This window comes from Rhodamnia argentea, chromosome 7 (assembly GCF_020921035.1).
Source record: "Rhodamnia argentea isolate NSW1041297 chromosome 7, ASM2092103v1, whole genome shotgun sequence".
Lineage (NCBI taxonomy): Eukaryota > Viridiplantae > Streptophyta > Magnoliopsida > Myrtales > Myrtaceae > Rhodamnia > Rhodamnia argentea.
The window spans coordinates 6,721,133-6,736,789 of NC_063156.1; the positions used below are offsets into that span (position 1 = coordinate 6,721,133).

General features: G+C 40.7%; 2 protein-coding genes across 2 annotated transcripts in view; both read left to right on the top strand.

Annotated features, from left to right (window-relative positions):
* LOC115746805 overlaps positions 1-15,657 on the top strand; it is a 959,385-nt gene that overhangs the window by 502,697 nt on the left and 441,031 nt on the right. The window lies entirely within an intron of this gene.
* On the top strand, positions 122-2,833 carry LOC115746773 (G-type lectin S-receptor-like serine/threonine-protein kinase At2g19130). Its single transcript, XM_030682682.2, has one exon. It carries the CDS (start codon positions 303-305, stop codon positions 2,625-2,627), a length of 2,325 nt encoding a protein of 774 aa, XP_030538542.2. The 5' UTR covers positions 122-302; the 3' UTR covers positions 2,628-2,833.

Sequence of the window (15,657 nt, forward strand, 5' to 3'; positions counted from 1 at the left end):
CCAAAACGACACGATCTTCTCATCATGTAATCCATCCAACAAAAGAATCTCCTTTGAAAATTCTGCCATTTACTAGCCAACTAGTGGACAGCAACTAATTGAAAAGCAACGGATAGGATTATAGTCGCCCCACAAGAGAAACGGCCAGTCTATTGTCATTTTCGAGTCAACCTTGTTGACCGGCAATTCAGCCAAGACCGCCTGCTAATGAGAAGCCAAGATTTCTCCGTTCAGAGAAAGTCTTAGGAGTTGCTAACTCACCTTGTCAAAACCAGAGTTTCCGAAAGAAAGAGCAACGAAAGATGAGTTGCATAATCGGAAACTTAGAAATGTTTCCTCTTATTTTGCTTCTTTTCTCTGTTTCGTTAGGCCCCTCTTCGTCCGTAAGCACCAACACCATCTTTCCCGGCGAGTCACTCTCCAGAAACCGGACATTAATATCTAGAGGAGGAACGTTTGAGATGGGTTTCTTTTCACCAGGTAACACTGGTAAACACTACATTGGCATTTGGTACAAAGGATTACCTCAAAAGACTGTGGTTTGGGTTGCGAATAGGAACCGTTCGGTGTCCGACCCTTTCTCCTCAGAGTTGAAGCTCCTCCGGGACGGTAATTTAGTCATAGTCGCTTCATCCAAGTGTCAAATCTGGTCGACCAGCTTGACAACGCTCATGCCTAATTCGACTTCAGGAGTGCTCCTTGACAGTGGAAACTTCATTTTAAGGAAGAAATCCAATGTGTCTAGCGTTGTTTGGCAGACTTTCGATCATCCCACTGATACGTGGTTGCCAGGTGCTAAGTTTGTCTATAGTTCACGTACGTCTGAACGGACAGTTTTGGTGGCTTGGAGAGATTTAGATGATCCAGCACCGGGGATATACTCTGCAGTCCCGGAAGCAGAAGAAAAAGTTGAGTTAGCACTATTTAACAGGTCCGTAGCCTACTGGCATAGTGGCGACTGGACTGGGGCCAATTACGGGCATCAGCCTTCACTGACACTGGATAACGTGATAAACTTCACCTTTGTTTTGAATGAGAATGAGACCTCCTGCATATATTTCTCAGTTGCTCCTTATAATCTTTCTAGGATTGTAGTCGAACCGACAGGGCTGCTCAAGCAATTAGTATGGGCAAAGCATGTCCAGGAATGGAAAGTGCTTTGGAGACATCCAGCAGAAACGTGTGAGATTTATCCCTTTTGTGGTGCTTCTTCTAACTGCAATCAGAGCAATGTACCGCTTTGTAATTGCGATCTTGGATACTTAGATGATCTGAAACTGGAAGATCATCTGGGCCAATGCAAGACAAGATCTGCTTCGGAATGTAGTGATGACAGGAAAGATGATTTTTTCCTCATGCCTTACATACAGTTGCCGAAAAATTCTTATGAGTTCATGGTCGAAAACATTGAAGCATGCAGGTTATTGTGCTTGAGCAACTGTTCGTGCAGTGCATATGCTTATACTGCTGACTGTCAGATATGGACGGATGAGAAGTTTTTGGTTCAACGTTTGGATGATGATGAAATTGTGAGAGATTTTTATGTCCGGATCGCGGCATCAGATTTGTTGAAGGAGCGTAAGCAAAAGAGGAAACCAGTTTCGAATTCCATAACAGCAGTTGTAGTTGTGTCTGCAGCTTTTCTTGTGGTCCTTAGTGTGTCGCTGGTGATTAATAGGACAAGACGGTCTGATCGTACAGCGGACTGCCATCTGACGCATTTTGAATATCGAGTTCTGAAGAAGGCAACAAAGAACTTCTCTGAGAAAATTGGGGAAGGCGGGTTTAGTTCTGTTTTCCGGGGAGCACTTCCAGACTCAACTCCTATAGCGGTGAAGAAACTTTTGAACCAAAACCAAAGTAACAAACAGTTCCTTGCGGAAGTCAGAACTATAGGAACAGTACAGCACGTCAATGTGGTTCGACTGCGGGGTTTTTGTGCTGAAGAATCAAAAAGGTTCCTTGTATACGAGTACCTTGCAAATGGTTCGCTCGCAGCTCGTTTGTTTCAGAAAGGTTCCAACACCATCGATTGGAAAACCAGATACCGCATCGCCATCGGGACTGCTAAAGGATTGGAGTACCTCCATGAGAGGTGTCGAGATAGCATCATCCACTGCGACATCAAACCGGAGAATATACTGTTGGATTCAGAACTTGAACCACAGATTGCTGATTTCGGCCTTGCGAAGATTGTGGGACGGGATGTCAGCCGTGTCATTACCACCATGAGGGGAACCAGAGGGTACCTCGCACCAGAATGGTTTTCAGGAGGAGCCATCACATCGAAAGTGGACGTTTTCAGCTACGGAAAGCTGCTATTTGAACTCATTTCAGGAAAGAGAAACATTGAGGAGCTGAACAGTGATATGCACTATTATGTCCCGCTTCAGGTAGCTAATTCAATAGCCAAAGGAGAAGAAGTCTTGCCACTCGTGGACCGCAGATTGAACGGACTCGTGGAGATGGAAGAAGTGTGCAGAGCATGCAAAGTAGCTTGCTGGTGCATCCAAGACAGCGAGAAAGACAGACCAACAATGTCTCAGGTGGTTCAGATTTTGGAGGGGGTGCTGGTAGTAGAAAAGCCTCCAGTCCCAAGAACTTTGTTGCAACTTCTAGGAAGTTAAAAGAGTGAAGCATAAAAGAAAGCACTATGTACTTTCTTTTATAATTTATGGGCGCTGTAGCCCCAATTCGTACTCTTTGAGTCTCTACAGTTACAGGTATGTACCTCTGTGGCCGAGGCCACTCGAAACGTAAAGACACTGATGTACTGAATGGTCTTGAATCTTCATCATGCTTACCAGACTCTGTAGGTTACGACCATTTGCTACCGTATCTCCAACCGGGAGTGTGTCGCGACCTAAAAAATAAACGAGTTAATTTTCGGGCTAATGGATTATCAGGTTAATTAATTAACTAACCTAACTCGGACTCTCCCAAGTCCATACCAAATCGCAACTTAAGGTTCAAATAATTAACATGCAATGTGATTTGAAATTGGAGTCGCCACTAATCATTTTCGGTAGGTTGATTAGAAACCTAAATAAAATAGCGGGAGAAAACTATCTTATTTCCGCGAACCGGAGATTTTGAATTCGGGGATTTGGTTACGTCGGATTTCTCTAACGCCCTTTCGGTACCATTTTCATGAAAAATATTTGATTTGGCAATTTTGATGGATTTTACTTGAAATTCAAAGATGCAATTTTTTTGATTTTTTCTTCTTTTTTTATGAGAATGCAAAATATTGAACTTTGTGCGATATACACAATGGATGATTTAGAAAGAAAGAAAACGCAGCCAATCACGAGTATTTACAAAAATAAATTAACATGTAATAATGCTAAATTTTGGAACACGTGGCATGTCTAAAATAAACAAACAAATGTTCAAACCAAACGATTACATTTTTGTAGATCGAAATGGAAAGGATTACCTTCTATTACACAAAATCTTACTCACATACACGTTATAGTTCCCTTCAAGATCTCGGAGTTGGAAGAACGCGGCTGTCGTCGAAAATGGCAAGCAATGGCGTTGTTGGGTGGCGAGAGGCGAAATATATGTCGGGACTCGTCGAAGATGATGCTCGACTAAAACTCTTTTCTTCACTCTCGAATTTTTTTTTGATTTTTCTCAAGAACTCTCTTTTTCCTCTCTAAGAATTCTTCTCAAAAACTCTCTCAAAACTCTCTCAATTCTCTTCTACTCCCCCTAAAAAACTCTCTCAATTCTCCTCTACTCTCTCTCTCAATTCTCTTCCACTTCCCCCTTCTAAAACTCTTCTCAAGAGCTCTCTCTTTTATAGGCAAAGTTCTTCATCCTTCATTCTTCACCTTCATTTCTTCACCTTCCATCTTCATCTTCTCTTCTTCATCTTCATTTCTTCACCTTCCATTTTCATCTTCCCTTCTTCATCTTCATTTCTTCACCTTCCATTTTCATCTTCCCTTCATTATCTTCCCTTCATCATCTTCCCTTCTTCATCTTCTTTTCATTATCTTCCCTTCATCATCTTCCCTTCTTCATCTTCTTTTGGTATTTGCAATACGGTCCCCGAAGTTCCAAGTATTTGCAATACAGTCCACGAAATTTTAAGTATTTGCAATACAGTCCTTGAAGTTTCAAATCTTCTCGGTGTATTTTTCCATCCCGTGCCTAGTCTAGACGCATGCTAAATTAAGTGTTCTGCTTGCCCGATTATATGCCAATGCAATGTACGCTAAAAATAAATATGTGAGATGATTTTTTTATAATTTTTATGCAAAAAATAGATTAATCAAAATTTAGGCGTCAACAGCTGCCCCTCTTTGAGTGGAGGCTCGTAGAGGTTCCGCTCAAAGACAAAATTGAATCCTAAATTTTGATAGTGCAAATTATGGATGAACTTTTTTGGCGGGAGTTTTAATCCCATTTTTTTTAATGTAATGAAGTGATGCATGATATGCAAGACTCGTAAATAACATGTGTCATAATTCCTCTTTTCCATGTTAGAGAAACATGCACATGGATCGCATACAAGAATACCTGTTTTACCAAATTTCTCGTAAGCTAATGGTTCTCTTAATTTCCAAGTTTCTTTTTGCGGATGCAAGGATTTTAAGGTATTTGGCCTATCTCGTTATCGGTAGACTTCTCCCTAATGCAAGACAGCGCAAGATATGTGTGTCGTTTGAGATCACAAGAGCTACGTCGTTGTGAGTCGAAAGAAGTGGGATCAAGTTCACAAGAGCTACGTCGTTGTGAGTTGATTAAATGTCGAAATCGCCAGGTGCATATGTCTTCACGATTCGATAAAGGGGGAACCAAAATCATAAGAGCTACGTCGTTATGATTTGGTTTGGATCAAAAATATGGGTGCTTATGTCTTCATGATTTGATAAAGGAGCCGAAAATCATAAGAGCTATGTCATTATGAGCCGACTAAAGGTCAAGATCACCAAGTGCATACGTCTTCGTGATTCGAGATCGAAATCATAAGAGCTACGTCGTTATGATTTGAAAAGATGTCAAGATCGCCGGTGCATATGTCTACACGACCCGACGGGAGAGGCATATTGCCCGATTTGAATAATATTTGAGAGGAGTACCACCGAATGGAATCGATAAGTACAAAAGGGGCATATTGCTCGAATTGAATCATAACAACTATCATCGAAGAGTTGTTAATTTGAAAAGGGGTTCGAAAACTTACCCGGGTTCTCCAAACGATTAATCAAGGAACGAAACAGTTGCTCGTATCGCACTGGTAGGCATTTGCCAGCAAAATTTGCTCATTCAATAATCCTTGGATGAATTTCGAGACCTCGGGAGGGAACTCGAACATCGGGAATGTATTACCTATCATAGAATGTCAGAGGTAACACACACAAACATATTCAACAATGAGTATAATGCAATCACTCATACTATGGTTCATGCATAACCATTCCGTCAAGTTTGCATTACCAATTTTGTCCAGAGAGGTTCTCACATTACGAATACCTCGAATGTGAGCTGAATTGGGGGACTTTAGTCCGAAAGGATTTTCTCTCACTCTCGAGAAAAGCTATTTATCCTGTCTGCAGGATTCAAGAGAAATCACTCAATCTTTCCATCATCGCATTCGATAAGGATCCAAGTAATCTCGCAATTGATACGACCGAGCCGATCCGGAGGTCTTGATTAGGACCGTAATGAGAGCTAGGTCAAAGGTTTACAAAGGGGACTCCAGTTGAGTCAAGGTCTCTTGAAATGAATTTCTTCATCATTTGCTCCGGATTTACAAGTCAAGAATCCTGCAAAAATGAGAGAGAAATAATCTTGCTCGAACTTCTTCGAGTGATGCTTAAAATCATTTAACTCTACGTTAACTCAAGTGCCCTAATCGAAGAGACTTTGGAGGGTTATAACGTAGGCTAGGATTGGGGACCGAGGAACGAAAAGGCTCGTTTTGGCTCGAAATTAAATGAGAAGGGGCTTGACGTTGGTGATCATCGCCGACTAGTCACCGATCTTGGTCTTCGGAAATGTCTTCGTAAAGAATACCATCATTGAATGAGGGATGGTAGTTTTCTACTGAAAATTGCACTTTACAAACCGATTTCTTGGGGAGTCTTCTTCACAACAAGTGTCTGTCAAGGATTTGCAAGAGACACAATGCAAACATGTACATGGAATTTACAACTTAACATGCAAAAATGTACATTCAAAATTCAGAAGTACTTTACAAATGAATGTGCATTGGCCTTACTTTTGGTAGGCACTTTGCTTTTCCTATGCTTGAAATTTTCATATGAGATCGGCCTTTGCTTTTCTTACTCCCGACTCTCATTTTTCTTTTTTTCTTCTTTTTTTGGAGAAAAGATTTCTTTTCCTTTTTCTTTGAGAGCCCTTCGACATCTCTTTATTTTTCTTTTTTTTTTTTTTTTGTTTTTTTTTTTTTTTAGAGCGGGCCCTTCTCCTTTAAGTTGAGTTTGCCTCTCCTTTTTTTACAATCCCATGACTTTGAACCAGGAATTACAACAAGCATAATGATCATTCGGGAATTCTCTGTTGACTCGACCATCTCCAATTCTAATCCTTGGGAAAATGCTATCTTCGCCTTTGGAATGAGCAAATGATCACCAACAGGGGTTTAAGAAATGAATTTGCGGGCTCAAGTGGGCTATGCAAAGAATGAAGTGTATAGGATAGAGAAGTGAATGCTCTTCATCATCCTAAGGCACTTGAATTAAAATTCGAGTATAAATGCAAAGAAACACCCGCAGATTAATGTTAGTCCGAGCAAGAAAATTTCTAACCATTTACCTCGTGTTCTTGTTAGAATTAACTCGTCTGGACCCCGATGTAGGGTGGTTCTTGACAGGGGTAAAGAAATGAAACCACCGCTCAAAAGGGGTAATCAATGGATAACCTGTAGTGTTTAGGATAGAGAAATGAACGCCTCCGTCACTTCGGTTATCGTACCTTTTGCGAGAAAACTCTTTACCTCGGGGAATGCGGAATTTGGCCACCGTTCAACTCTCCTGAAAAAATGGGACGTGTTTGGGAAAGGATTGCCTTTCATCATCCCGCTCTGCCCCATTCCATACATTCGATGTATCTTATGTAGTTCATGTTCCTTATTCAGAGTTGGTAAATTAAACATGAGGAACAGTCATGCGCAAACTATGCAATGTATGAGTGTTTTTGAGTATATAAAATGCATCAACTTTTTATCTTGGTGGACAGAATTCGCAAGCACATAAGAAACTTCTTAGGGGCGTGGATCGGGAGTTGCCCCCGCTCATGCAAATGAGTTGCAAAACTTCATTATCTGGTTCAAGACATGAGATTGTCAAAGGCTCCGGGAATTTCTCATTTCATTAATTTTTCGGGGAGAATGGATACTTTCCTATCCGAAAAGGCAGTGACCCTCGTAAAAATCAAAAGGGAAAGCGTCAATGTACGTTCTCATGTTCTAAACGAGTTGAAACGATACCGCTTTACCCTTGTACGTATTCCTTGCAAACTTTGAATTTGAAAAGATCGATTCATCCGGATCGGATTGTATGTCCGGGATGTTATCTCTCCGGTTTTGTAACCATCTGGGCTTAGCTTCAATTGGCATTGAACTCATATTCTGGACTGGACTCATCTAGGTCGTATACTTCTGAATCCACTAAGTTCTCCTCCTCATGTATCCCCTTGAAACATAAAGTAACAAAATCGGAAGGACAAACGGGGCTTAATTGCGGTGTGATTTTTTTGAAGAATTTATTTTTATTTTTATTTTTATTTTTCAAAACCATGGGACATGAATTCTTGAAGAAGCCCAACCCTCGGTTCTTACCATGATGACAAACTTGTTGGTCGTTGGTTATCGTCATCGGGTTGGTTTGGGATACTTCAACAAGATTCGAAAAATGGTGCAATTTTATTGATATGAAATTGCATCTTCTAGGAAAGAAAATCCAAGAGTGCAAGGCAGAATAGAAATCCAAATGCGATCCAAAACCTAAAGGAAACAGAAAATGTCCCACGTAGGGGATTGCATAAACATAAAGATGTTACTCCGAATTTAAACCCTCCAGTGGATCATCACATATGGCATTAATGAATGATTTGGAAGGTTTAGGTGCCAGGTAAGGTTCCTCCTTATGCGCTCCGTCTTTAGATATAGCAGCAATGGTTACATCATCAAAACAACCGGCGATATCGAAGACTCCTTCATCCTTACTAGCACCAACATGTCCGATTCCCAGCCCGAATACAGCATTAACTTTACCGGAATGATCTGGCAAAAGATTATTCCGGACATTTGGCTGTTTGTTGCCTTGGAACGAGAATGCTTTAGAATCCAGGAGATCTTGAATCCGATGCTTCAGTACAAAACAGCCATCGGTGTCATGTCCAAACTCCCCGCAGTGGTAATCACATTTCTTCGATGGATCATATCTCGGCAAGCTCGTATTCTTGGGTCGTAGAGGCTCGGAAGTCAGTAAACCTCTCTTACGCGTAACCGCAAGTACCTGCGACGGGGTTCCCGGTAGAGGGGTAAACCGCCGAGGAGACCGTTGATTCCCTCTTTGTCGTTGCATGCCGAAATTAGCCTGCTGCTGATTAGGAATCTGTACGATCGGCGTCCGGGTCGTGGGTTTTTGGTCGTAGGTCATGTTGACCTGTGGGGCCGACTCCTTGTCTTTCCTTACCACAAACCTCTTAGTCATCATGGCGACATCACCGTACCAACCTTTCTTCATGCCGTTCTCGATTTCTTCAGCCATTGCGATGAGATGGCTGAATGACGTGGCAGCAGATCCCAAAATTCGAGTTCTCATAATCGGCGGCGGGGTGGAAACAAACAATTTCATGAGTTCCCTTTCGGGAGGGACTGGTTTCACCGAGATGCCACGTTCCTCCACCTGGTGGCATATTGCTTGATTGTTTCTTCCTTTTTCATCTCAAGCTGCTCAAGGTCCTCTCTGGTGGTGAGCATGTCCAAGTTAAAGTTGAAATGTTTGATGAAAGCATTAGCTGCCTTCTCCCAATCATCCATCCGGTAGATCTCGTAGTCCGTATACCATCTCATGGCAGCTTCTTTTAAACTAGCCTGGAAGGTCTGAACCATTAAGGGACCGTTGGTCGCATGCTTATTCATTCTTGCCTGGTACATCCGGACGTGCTGAACCGGATTGGAAGTTCCATCATACTTCTCAAAGTCGGGCATCTTGAACTTCTCTGGCACCGTGACCTTTGAAAAGACAGACAGTGTCAATCTGGGGTATGTTGTGAGTCCCCTCAACCTCTCGGATCCTCTGTTCCATTTGGGCCAACGGTTTGACCGTATCACCATTCAACCCGTGGGCCACGGGGTTGGCTTGAGGGATTGGGACTACGGGCGGCGTGCTCGAGTTCACGCCCGTGATGATCACATCCTCTAGCGGCATTGTCGGATAGGGAGTAGCTTCTAGGGCTTTACCGACGTTGTCCGTAGGAGGAATTAGAGCAGGAATGGTTAGCGGCGGGCTGGAGGTGGATGATTGAAGTTTGGCGGCAAAGGCGGTCATCATTTCCTCCATCTTTCGGGACATCATCCCTTCAAAGCGCTCGGTCAAGGAGCCAAGTTTCTCATCCAGGGCAGCACTAACGGTGGCGTTGATGTCGGCCATCCTTTTTGCTAGCGATCGGGTGATATGTGGAGGATCCGTGATAAATTACCTGTACACAGTAACAAACCCAAAATGAGTACAGGGAGCAAGAATAGCGAGCCGGCCCATGGCATCCCTCTAGACTCAAACGAACAAAGTGATTATGACCAAAGGATTGAAACATGTAATTTTCAGTTTATCCGCTTTTACGAAAAAATTCATATTAATTCGCACGTTGATCAAAACATGTCCAAATTTTACGAGCTTGTAGTTGAGAAGATGATGAACAACTTTTATGTTGGCCAATCGGACTAGAAATGCACGGGTCAAATCAGTTTAATGTGTTTTTCCAAAAAATCACATTCAGAAAACTGTTATAACCGCAGGTAGTTGAAAAAACGAAAGGCCATCTTAAATTATGAATTTAATTCTGAAATTTTGTAGGATATTAGTTGAAACATAGGTCTACAACTTTCGTGTTTGGCACTTACTCAAAGCTCGAACGTAGAATTTAGTAAAAATCGCACAACAAGAACAAGCCAAATCAGAAATGAGGACAACCGATGAAATTGTAAAAGCTACGGAAGCAAAGTGCGAAATTGGAAATAAGACAACGATACTCCTAAACCATGGACCAGCTCAAAATAAAAATGAGATAATAGGGTAAAAGAGACAAGAAATTACCGTTCATAGGAAGAAAATGTCAATCACAAAGACATGCGCATGAATTGTGAGTTTAAATCTTATTCTATCTATCCAAAAGGCTTTTGCAAAGTGAAATGATGAACGAAACGACATGTCGCAGCCTCGCGCGCAATCATCATGACTAGTCGCAGCCTCGCGTACAATAGTCATGACTAGTCGGGTTCAATCACTTCGGCTTGGTTCGGTCGACAAGGGCAATTCTCATGCATCGTAGCCTCACGTGCATAAGAACGACCCTTGAGCCATTTTTCGAAAAAAATTTTGGGATCCAGATGGGATAACCTTTAGCGAAGCCTTACCGCCAAGGTTAAAGGACCATCTAAATACCATCTTAAAACTATTAGTGTGACCCGGAGTCCGGTCACGGGTTGTGTGCGAGTGTAGTGCAAAGACGATAAATCATGCATAACAATTAAAAGCAAACACCGCTTCAATGATTCAAAAGTTAAATCACAATTCTAATTCACCAAGCTCGCAAAACAAAGGGTTAGCCAATCACTCCTCCCCTTATAACTCCCAATCCGCAAAAGCATTTAACACCTAAGAATGAGAATTCAACCAAAGTTTGCCAAATCAAGTGATTCCTTTTTCATGAAATTATCTCGGCCTAAGTCCTCTTAAATTCCCAGCTGAGTCGCTAAGCTGTCGCGACCTAAAAAATAAACGAGTTAATTTTCGGGCTAATGGATTATCGGGTTAATTAATTAACTAACCTAACTCGGACTCTCCCAAGTCCATACCAAATCGCAACTTAAGGTTCAAATAATTAACATGCAATGTGATTTGAAATTGGAGTCGCCACTAATCATTTTCGGTAGGTTGATTAGAAACCTAAATAAAATAGCGGGAGAAAACTATCTTATTTCCGCGAACCGGAGATTTTGAATTCGGGGATTTGGTTACGTCAGATTTCTCTAACGCCCTTTCGGTACCATTTTCATGAAAAATATTTGATTTGGCAATTTTGATGGATTTTACTTGAAATTCAAAGATGCAATTTTTTTGATTTTTTCTTCTTTTTTATGAGAATGCAAAATATTGAACTTTGTGCGATATACACAATGGATGATTTAGAAAGAAAGAAAACGCAGCCAATCACGAGTATTTACAAAAATAAATTAACATGTAATAATGCTAAATTTTGGAACACGTGGCATGTCTAAAATAAACAAACAAATGTTCAAACCAAACGATTACATTTTTGTAGATCGAAATGGAAAGGATTACCTTCTATTACACAAAATCTTACTCACATACACGTTATAGTTCCCTTCAAGATCTCGGAGCTGGAAGAACGCGGCTGTCGTCGAAAATGGCAAGCAATGGCGTTGTTGGGTGGCGAGAGGCGAAATATATGTCGGGACTCGTCGAAGATGATGCTCGACTAAAACTCTTTTCTTCACTCTCGAATTTTTTTTTTGATTTTTCTCAAGAACTCTCTTTTTCCTCTCTAAGAATTCTTCTCAAAAACTCTCTCAAAACTCTCTCAATTCTCTTCTACTCCCCCTAAAAAACTCTCTCAATTCTCCTCTACTCTCTCTCTCAATTCTCTTCCACTTCCCCCTTCTAAAACTCTTCTCAAGAGCTCTCTCTTTTATAGGCAAAGTTCTTCATCCTTCATTCTTCACCTTCATTTCTTCACCTTCCATCTTCATCTTCTCTTCTTCATCTTCATTTCTTCACCTTCCATTTTCATCTTCCCTTCTTCATCTTCATTTCTTCACCTTCCATTTTCATCTTCCCTTCATTATCTTCCCTTCATCATCTTCCCTTCTTCATCTTCTTTTCATTATCTTCCCTTCATCATCTTCCCTTCTTCATCTTCTTTTGGTATTTGCAATACAGTCCCTGAAGTTCCAAGTATTTGCAATACAGTCCCCGAAATTTTAAGTATTTGCAATACAGTCCTTGAAGTTTCAAATCTTCTCGGTGTATTTTTCCATCCCGTGCCTAGTCTAGACGCATGCTAAATTAAGTGTTCTGCTTGCCCGATTATATGCCAATGCAATGTACGCTAAAAATAAATATGTGAGATGATTTTTTTATAATTTTTATGCAAAAAATAGATTAATCAAAATTTAGGCGTCAACAGAGTGCTTCCTTTATATTAAGCTCCTTTTCTCTGTTTCAGTTGGACCCTCTTTGTCCACAAGCACAGACACCACCTTGATGATTGGTTCTAAATATCTGCAGAACGAAATATAGTTAATTTAAGCAAACATTCATCTAGTTACAGCAGCATGAGCCACTTCATGACAGTCAAATACCATTGACTCCATATAAGGTTTAACTGTAATTCAGTTTCTCTCCGATTCCTGCAATTGAACTTGTTCATTGGCTGTTTGAGGAGAAGGATCCATCAATAAACTCTCCAAACAGATGGAGAACAATGCAAATTCTTCAAGATGATCAGACAGTAAACTATGAAACTAGTCGTTCACAGGACGAGTCATTTCATGATTAAGATGAGCCATGGAGTGAGATAGATGGCCTATTCATGATGAAGCAAGATGAATGACTTGACAAGACATCCATAATTGGATGATCTGACATGAAGATGGAAGGCCTCTCCTCCTTATGGTTGCCTTAGCTATGTTTCGCTTGAATTTGGTCCTGCTGGTTCAGAACCTGAAATTTCCATTAGTCAAGGACCGCTAAGCAGACCTTGTCAGGAAGGACGTCATGGAACGCCCATCAGACAAAGGAACCTCCTCTGCACATACTACGCATTTACTAGCCAACGAGTCGACAGCAACTGCTAGAAATTTTGTCGCCCCGCAAGAGAAACCGCCAGTGCCTTATCACTTTCTACTGAATCTTGTTGGACAGGCAATTCCCTTAAGACCGCTGGCCAATAAGAAGTTGAGATTTATCGGTTCGTAGAAAGACTCAACAAGACATCCATCATTGGATGATCAGACATGAAGACGAAGGACCTCATGCTCATTGTGATTTTCTTAGCTGTCTCTCTTGAATTTGGTCCGGCTGGTTCAGAACCTAAAATTCCCCTCAGTCGAGGACCGCTAAGTGGGCCTTGCCTGGAAGTAAGTCATGGTAGAATATGTTGAGAAACAACCCCTAATTGATTTTGAAATTGACAAAACAATCCGTGATTTCTTATATCTGAGTGAAAGCTTTTGCAAATTGTCTAAAGATGTAAATGACACGGAATTGAATCTGGCAGAAAAGGCTTAGACGATGCTCTGAGGTACCGAGACGCTGTATGGAGCTCGGACGTTGAGCAGGAAGCTCAGATGTTGGAATAAAGCTCAAGGTCCGAGAGCGCATTTCATATGCAACAATCAGAATATCAACAAATGTCTATGAGATGATTTAATTTGAGTATTATTTCATTACAATGGTTAGCAAATCAAGCTGGATCGTTCTTGAAGATTCTCTAACCTGAAGATCAATCATGGACGCGGATTAAAAGAGATGAGGATATTCACCTAATGAAGAACTCTACCTATAGAAATCGGGATCACAATTGTATGGCGATTTGAACTAACGGGGGATTCTTTCCTTTGTCAACCTCAATGGCTACGAGATTTTCTTTTATACGGTCTCGTCTAAACGGGAAAGTTTCGATAGCGATCCTTAGACTCCTTGCAACTGGTAATTAAAGGTGGATGAGTATAAAAGAATTTCCCAAAGTCCAAGAAAAGAGACGAAGTAAAAAGCGAGCAGAATTCTAGATTCCAAGATTAAGAGAGCTTTATATTCTTCATAACTTTGATTCAAACACTATAAATCTTAGAGGAGAACATTCGATTGTGTGAGTGTTAAGCGGGAAGTCTTTCGACTCAAAAACTATCACCGAGTTGTGACCTCCGAGCCATTTGTTAATGGAATTCAGCCAATTGGCTGCCAATGTGAAAAAGTGAACGTAGGTTTTGTCACACCCTTGTGTTTAAATGAATAGGAAAATGACACGGCTGTCCTCGTACCTATAGGACGTAGCCTCGGATAGAAATCAACATAAGTTTGATATCAAATATATATATCCAACTATATATATACCTATAGATATCTGTCTAAACATAAAGTTGGCTCCTCCATCAGAGTTTCTACAATCCTCAAAGATATTTACATATCACCACTTGGCTAAACCCGATGACTAACAATATACATGTATACAACTTCCCTTAGGTCATACCCAAAATTTGACTCCCAAAGCCCCCGACGTTTGCGCTCTCATTCTACTTGCCGTTGACTGAAGAGCCCGAAAACATATAAAAGGAATGGAATGAGCAACCACAGCTCGGTGAGTAATACATATCTCTTCTAAGCGGATCGAGCACTCACTATGCACATATAATAATATCAAAACTCTAATTCACATAAAATGAATAGTGTCACTTTAGCTTAACGATATATATATATAGACACACACACACACATATATATATATACCAGAAATATTTCATTAGTCACCAATATAAAAATCAATGGTCAAGTCCATTGATTAATCTCCATCAAACCAAATATCAATGGTCCATTCCATTGACCAATCTCTTGCTCATATGAAACCACGATCACAACATAACGCATAGTGACAAGACGACCAAGATTTCCCCCCTTGGTAAGGTCTCCACCTATTATCAGCCAGTGGTTCGGCCCCAAAGGATATCCTGAAATTGGTATGCATACCCAAAAACCCTTAACCGGGGTTCATGGCCATAATGAGCATCAAACTAACATTTACTAATAATCCACAAACCAATCCAGAATCCATTTCATAAACCAGAATATATCTCACAACTATTTCGTATAAACCGGGTTCACAAATCGAAACACATATTTCACAATTCATTTCATAACACATTTCTGAAATGGTTCGTACGTATCAAAATGCAGTAAATGCTCGATCCATAATTTTTATGCAACAAATATGCCTTTAGTGTTCATAATATATATCAAATCCGTACCGCCATCAAGTTATGACTTTATAAATTCAGAAAAGAAATCAGTACCACTCACCTAATATAGCCTAATTCAAACCTCGAAAGCTAATTCAGGCCCACGAACTTGAATCCTATCAATTTAGCGAAAATTGGTATCACAGTCAAGCAAAAATGCTACTGTAACTACGAATCGACCAAGTTAAACTCATTCGCTAATCAAACTATTCATACGTGTTAATAAAATGCTTATCCGAATCGTATAATCTAAACTATTTGTAACGCGTAAGCGTAAAACTTCAACTATATGGCATAACTTCGAAACTATTCTGATTGTACTAACAAGGGGCCCGAATACTTACTAGATGCTGAAAAATGCAATTGATTCGGCTTAATTCTTGACCAAAACGAATTTATTTCTATCTTTCTTCTTCTTC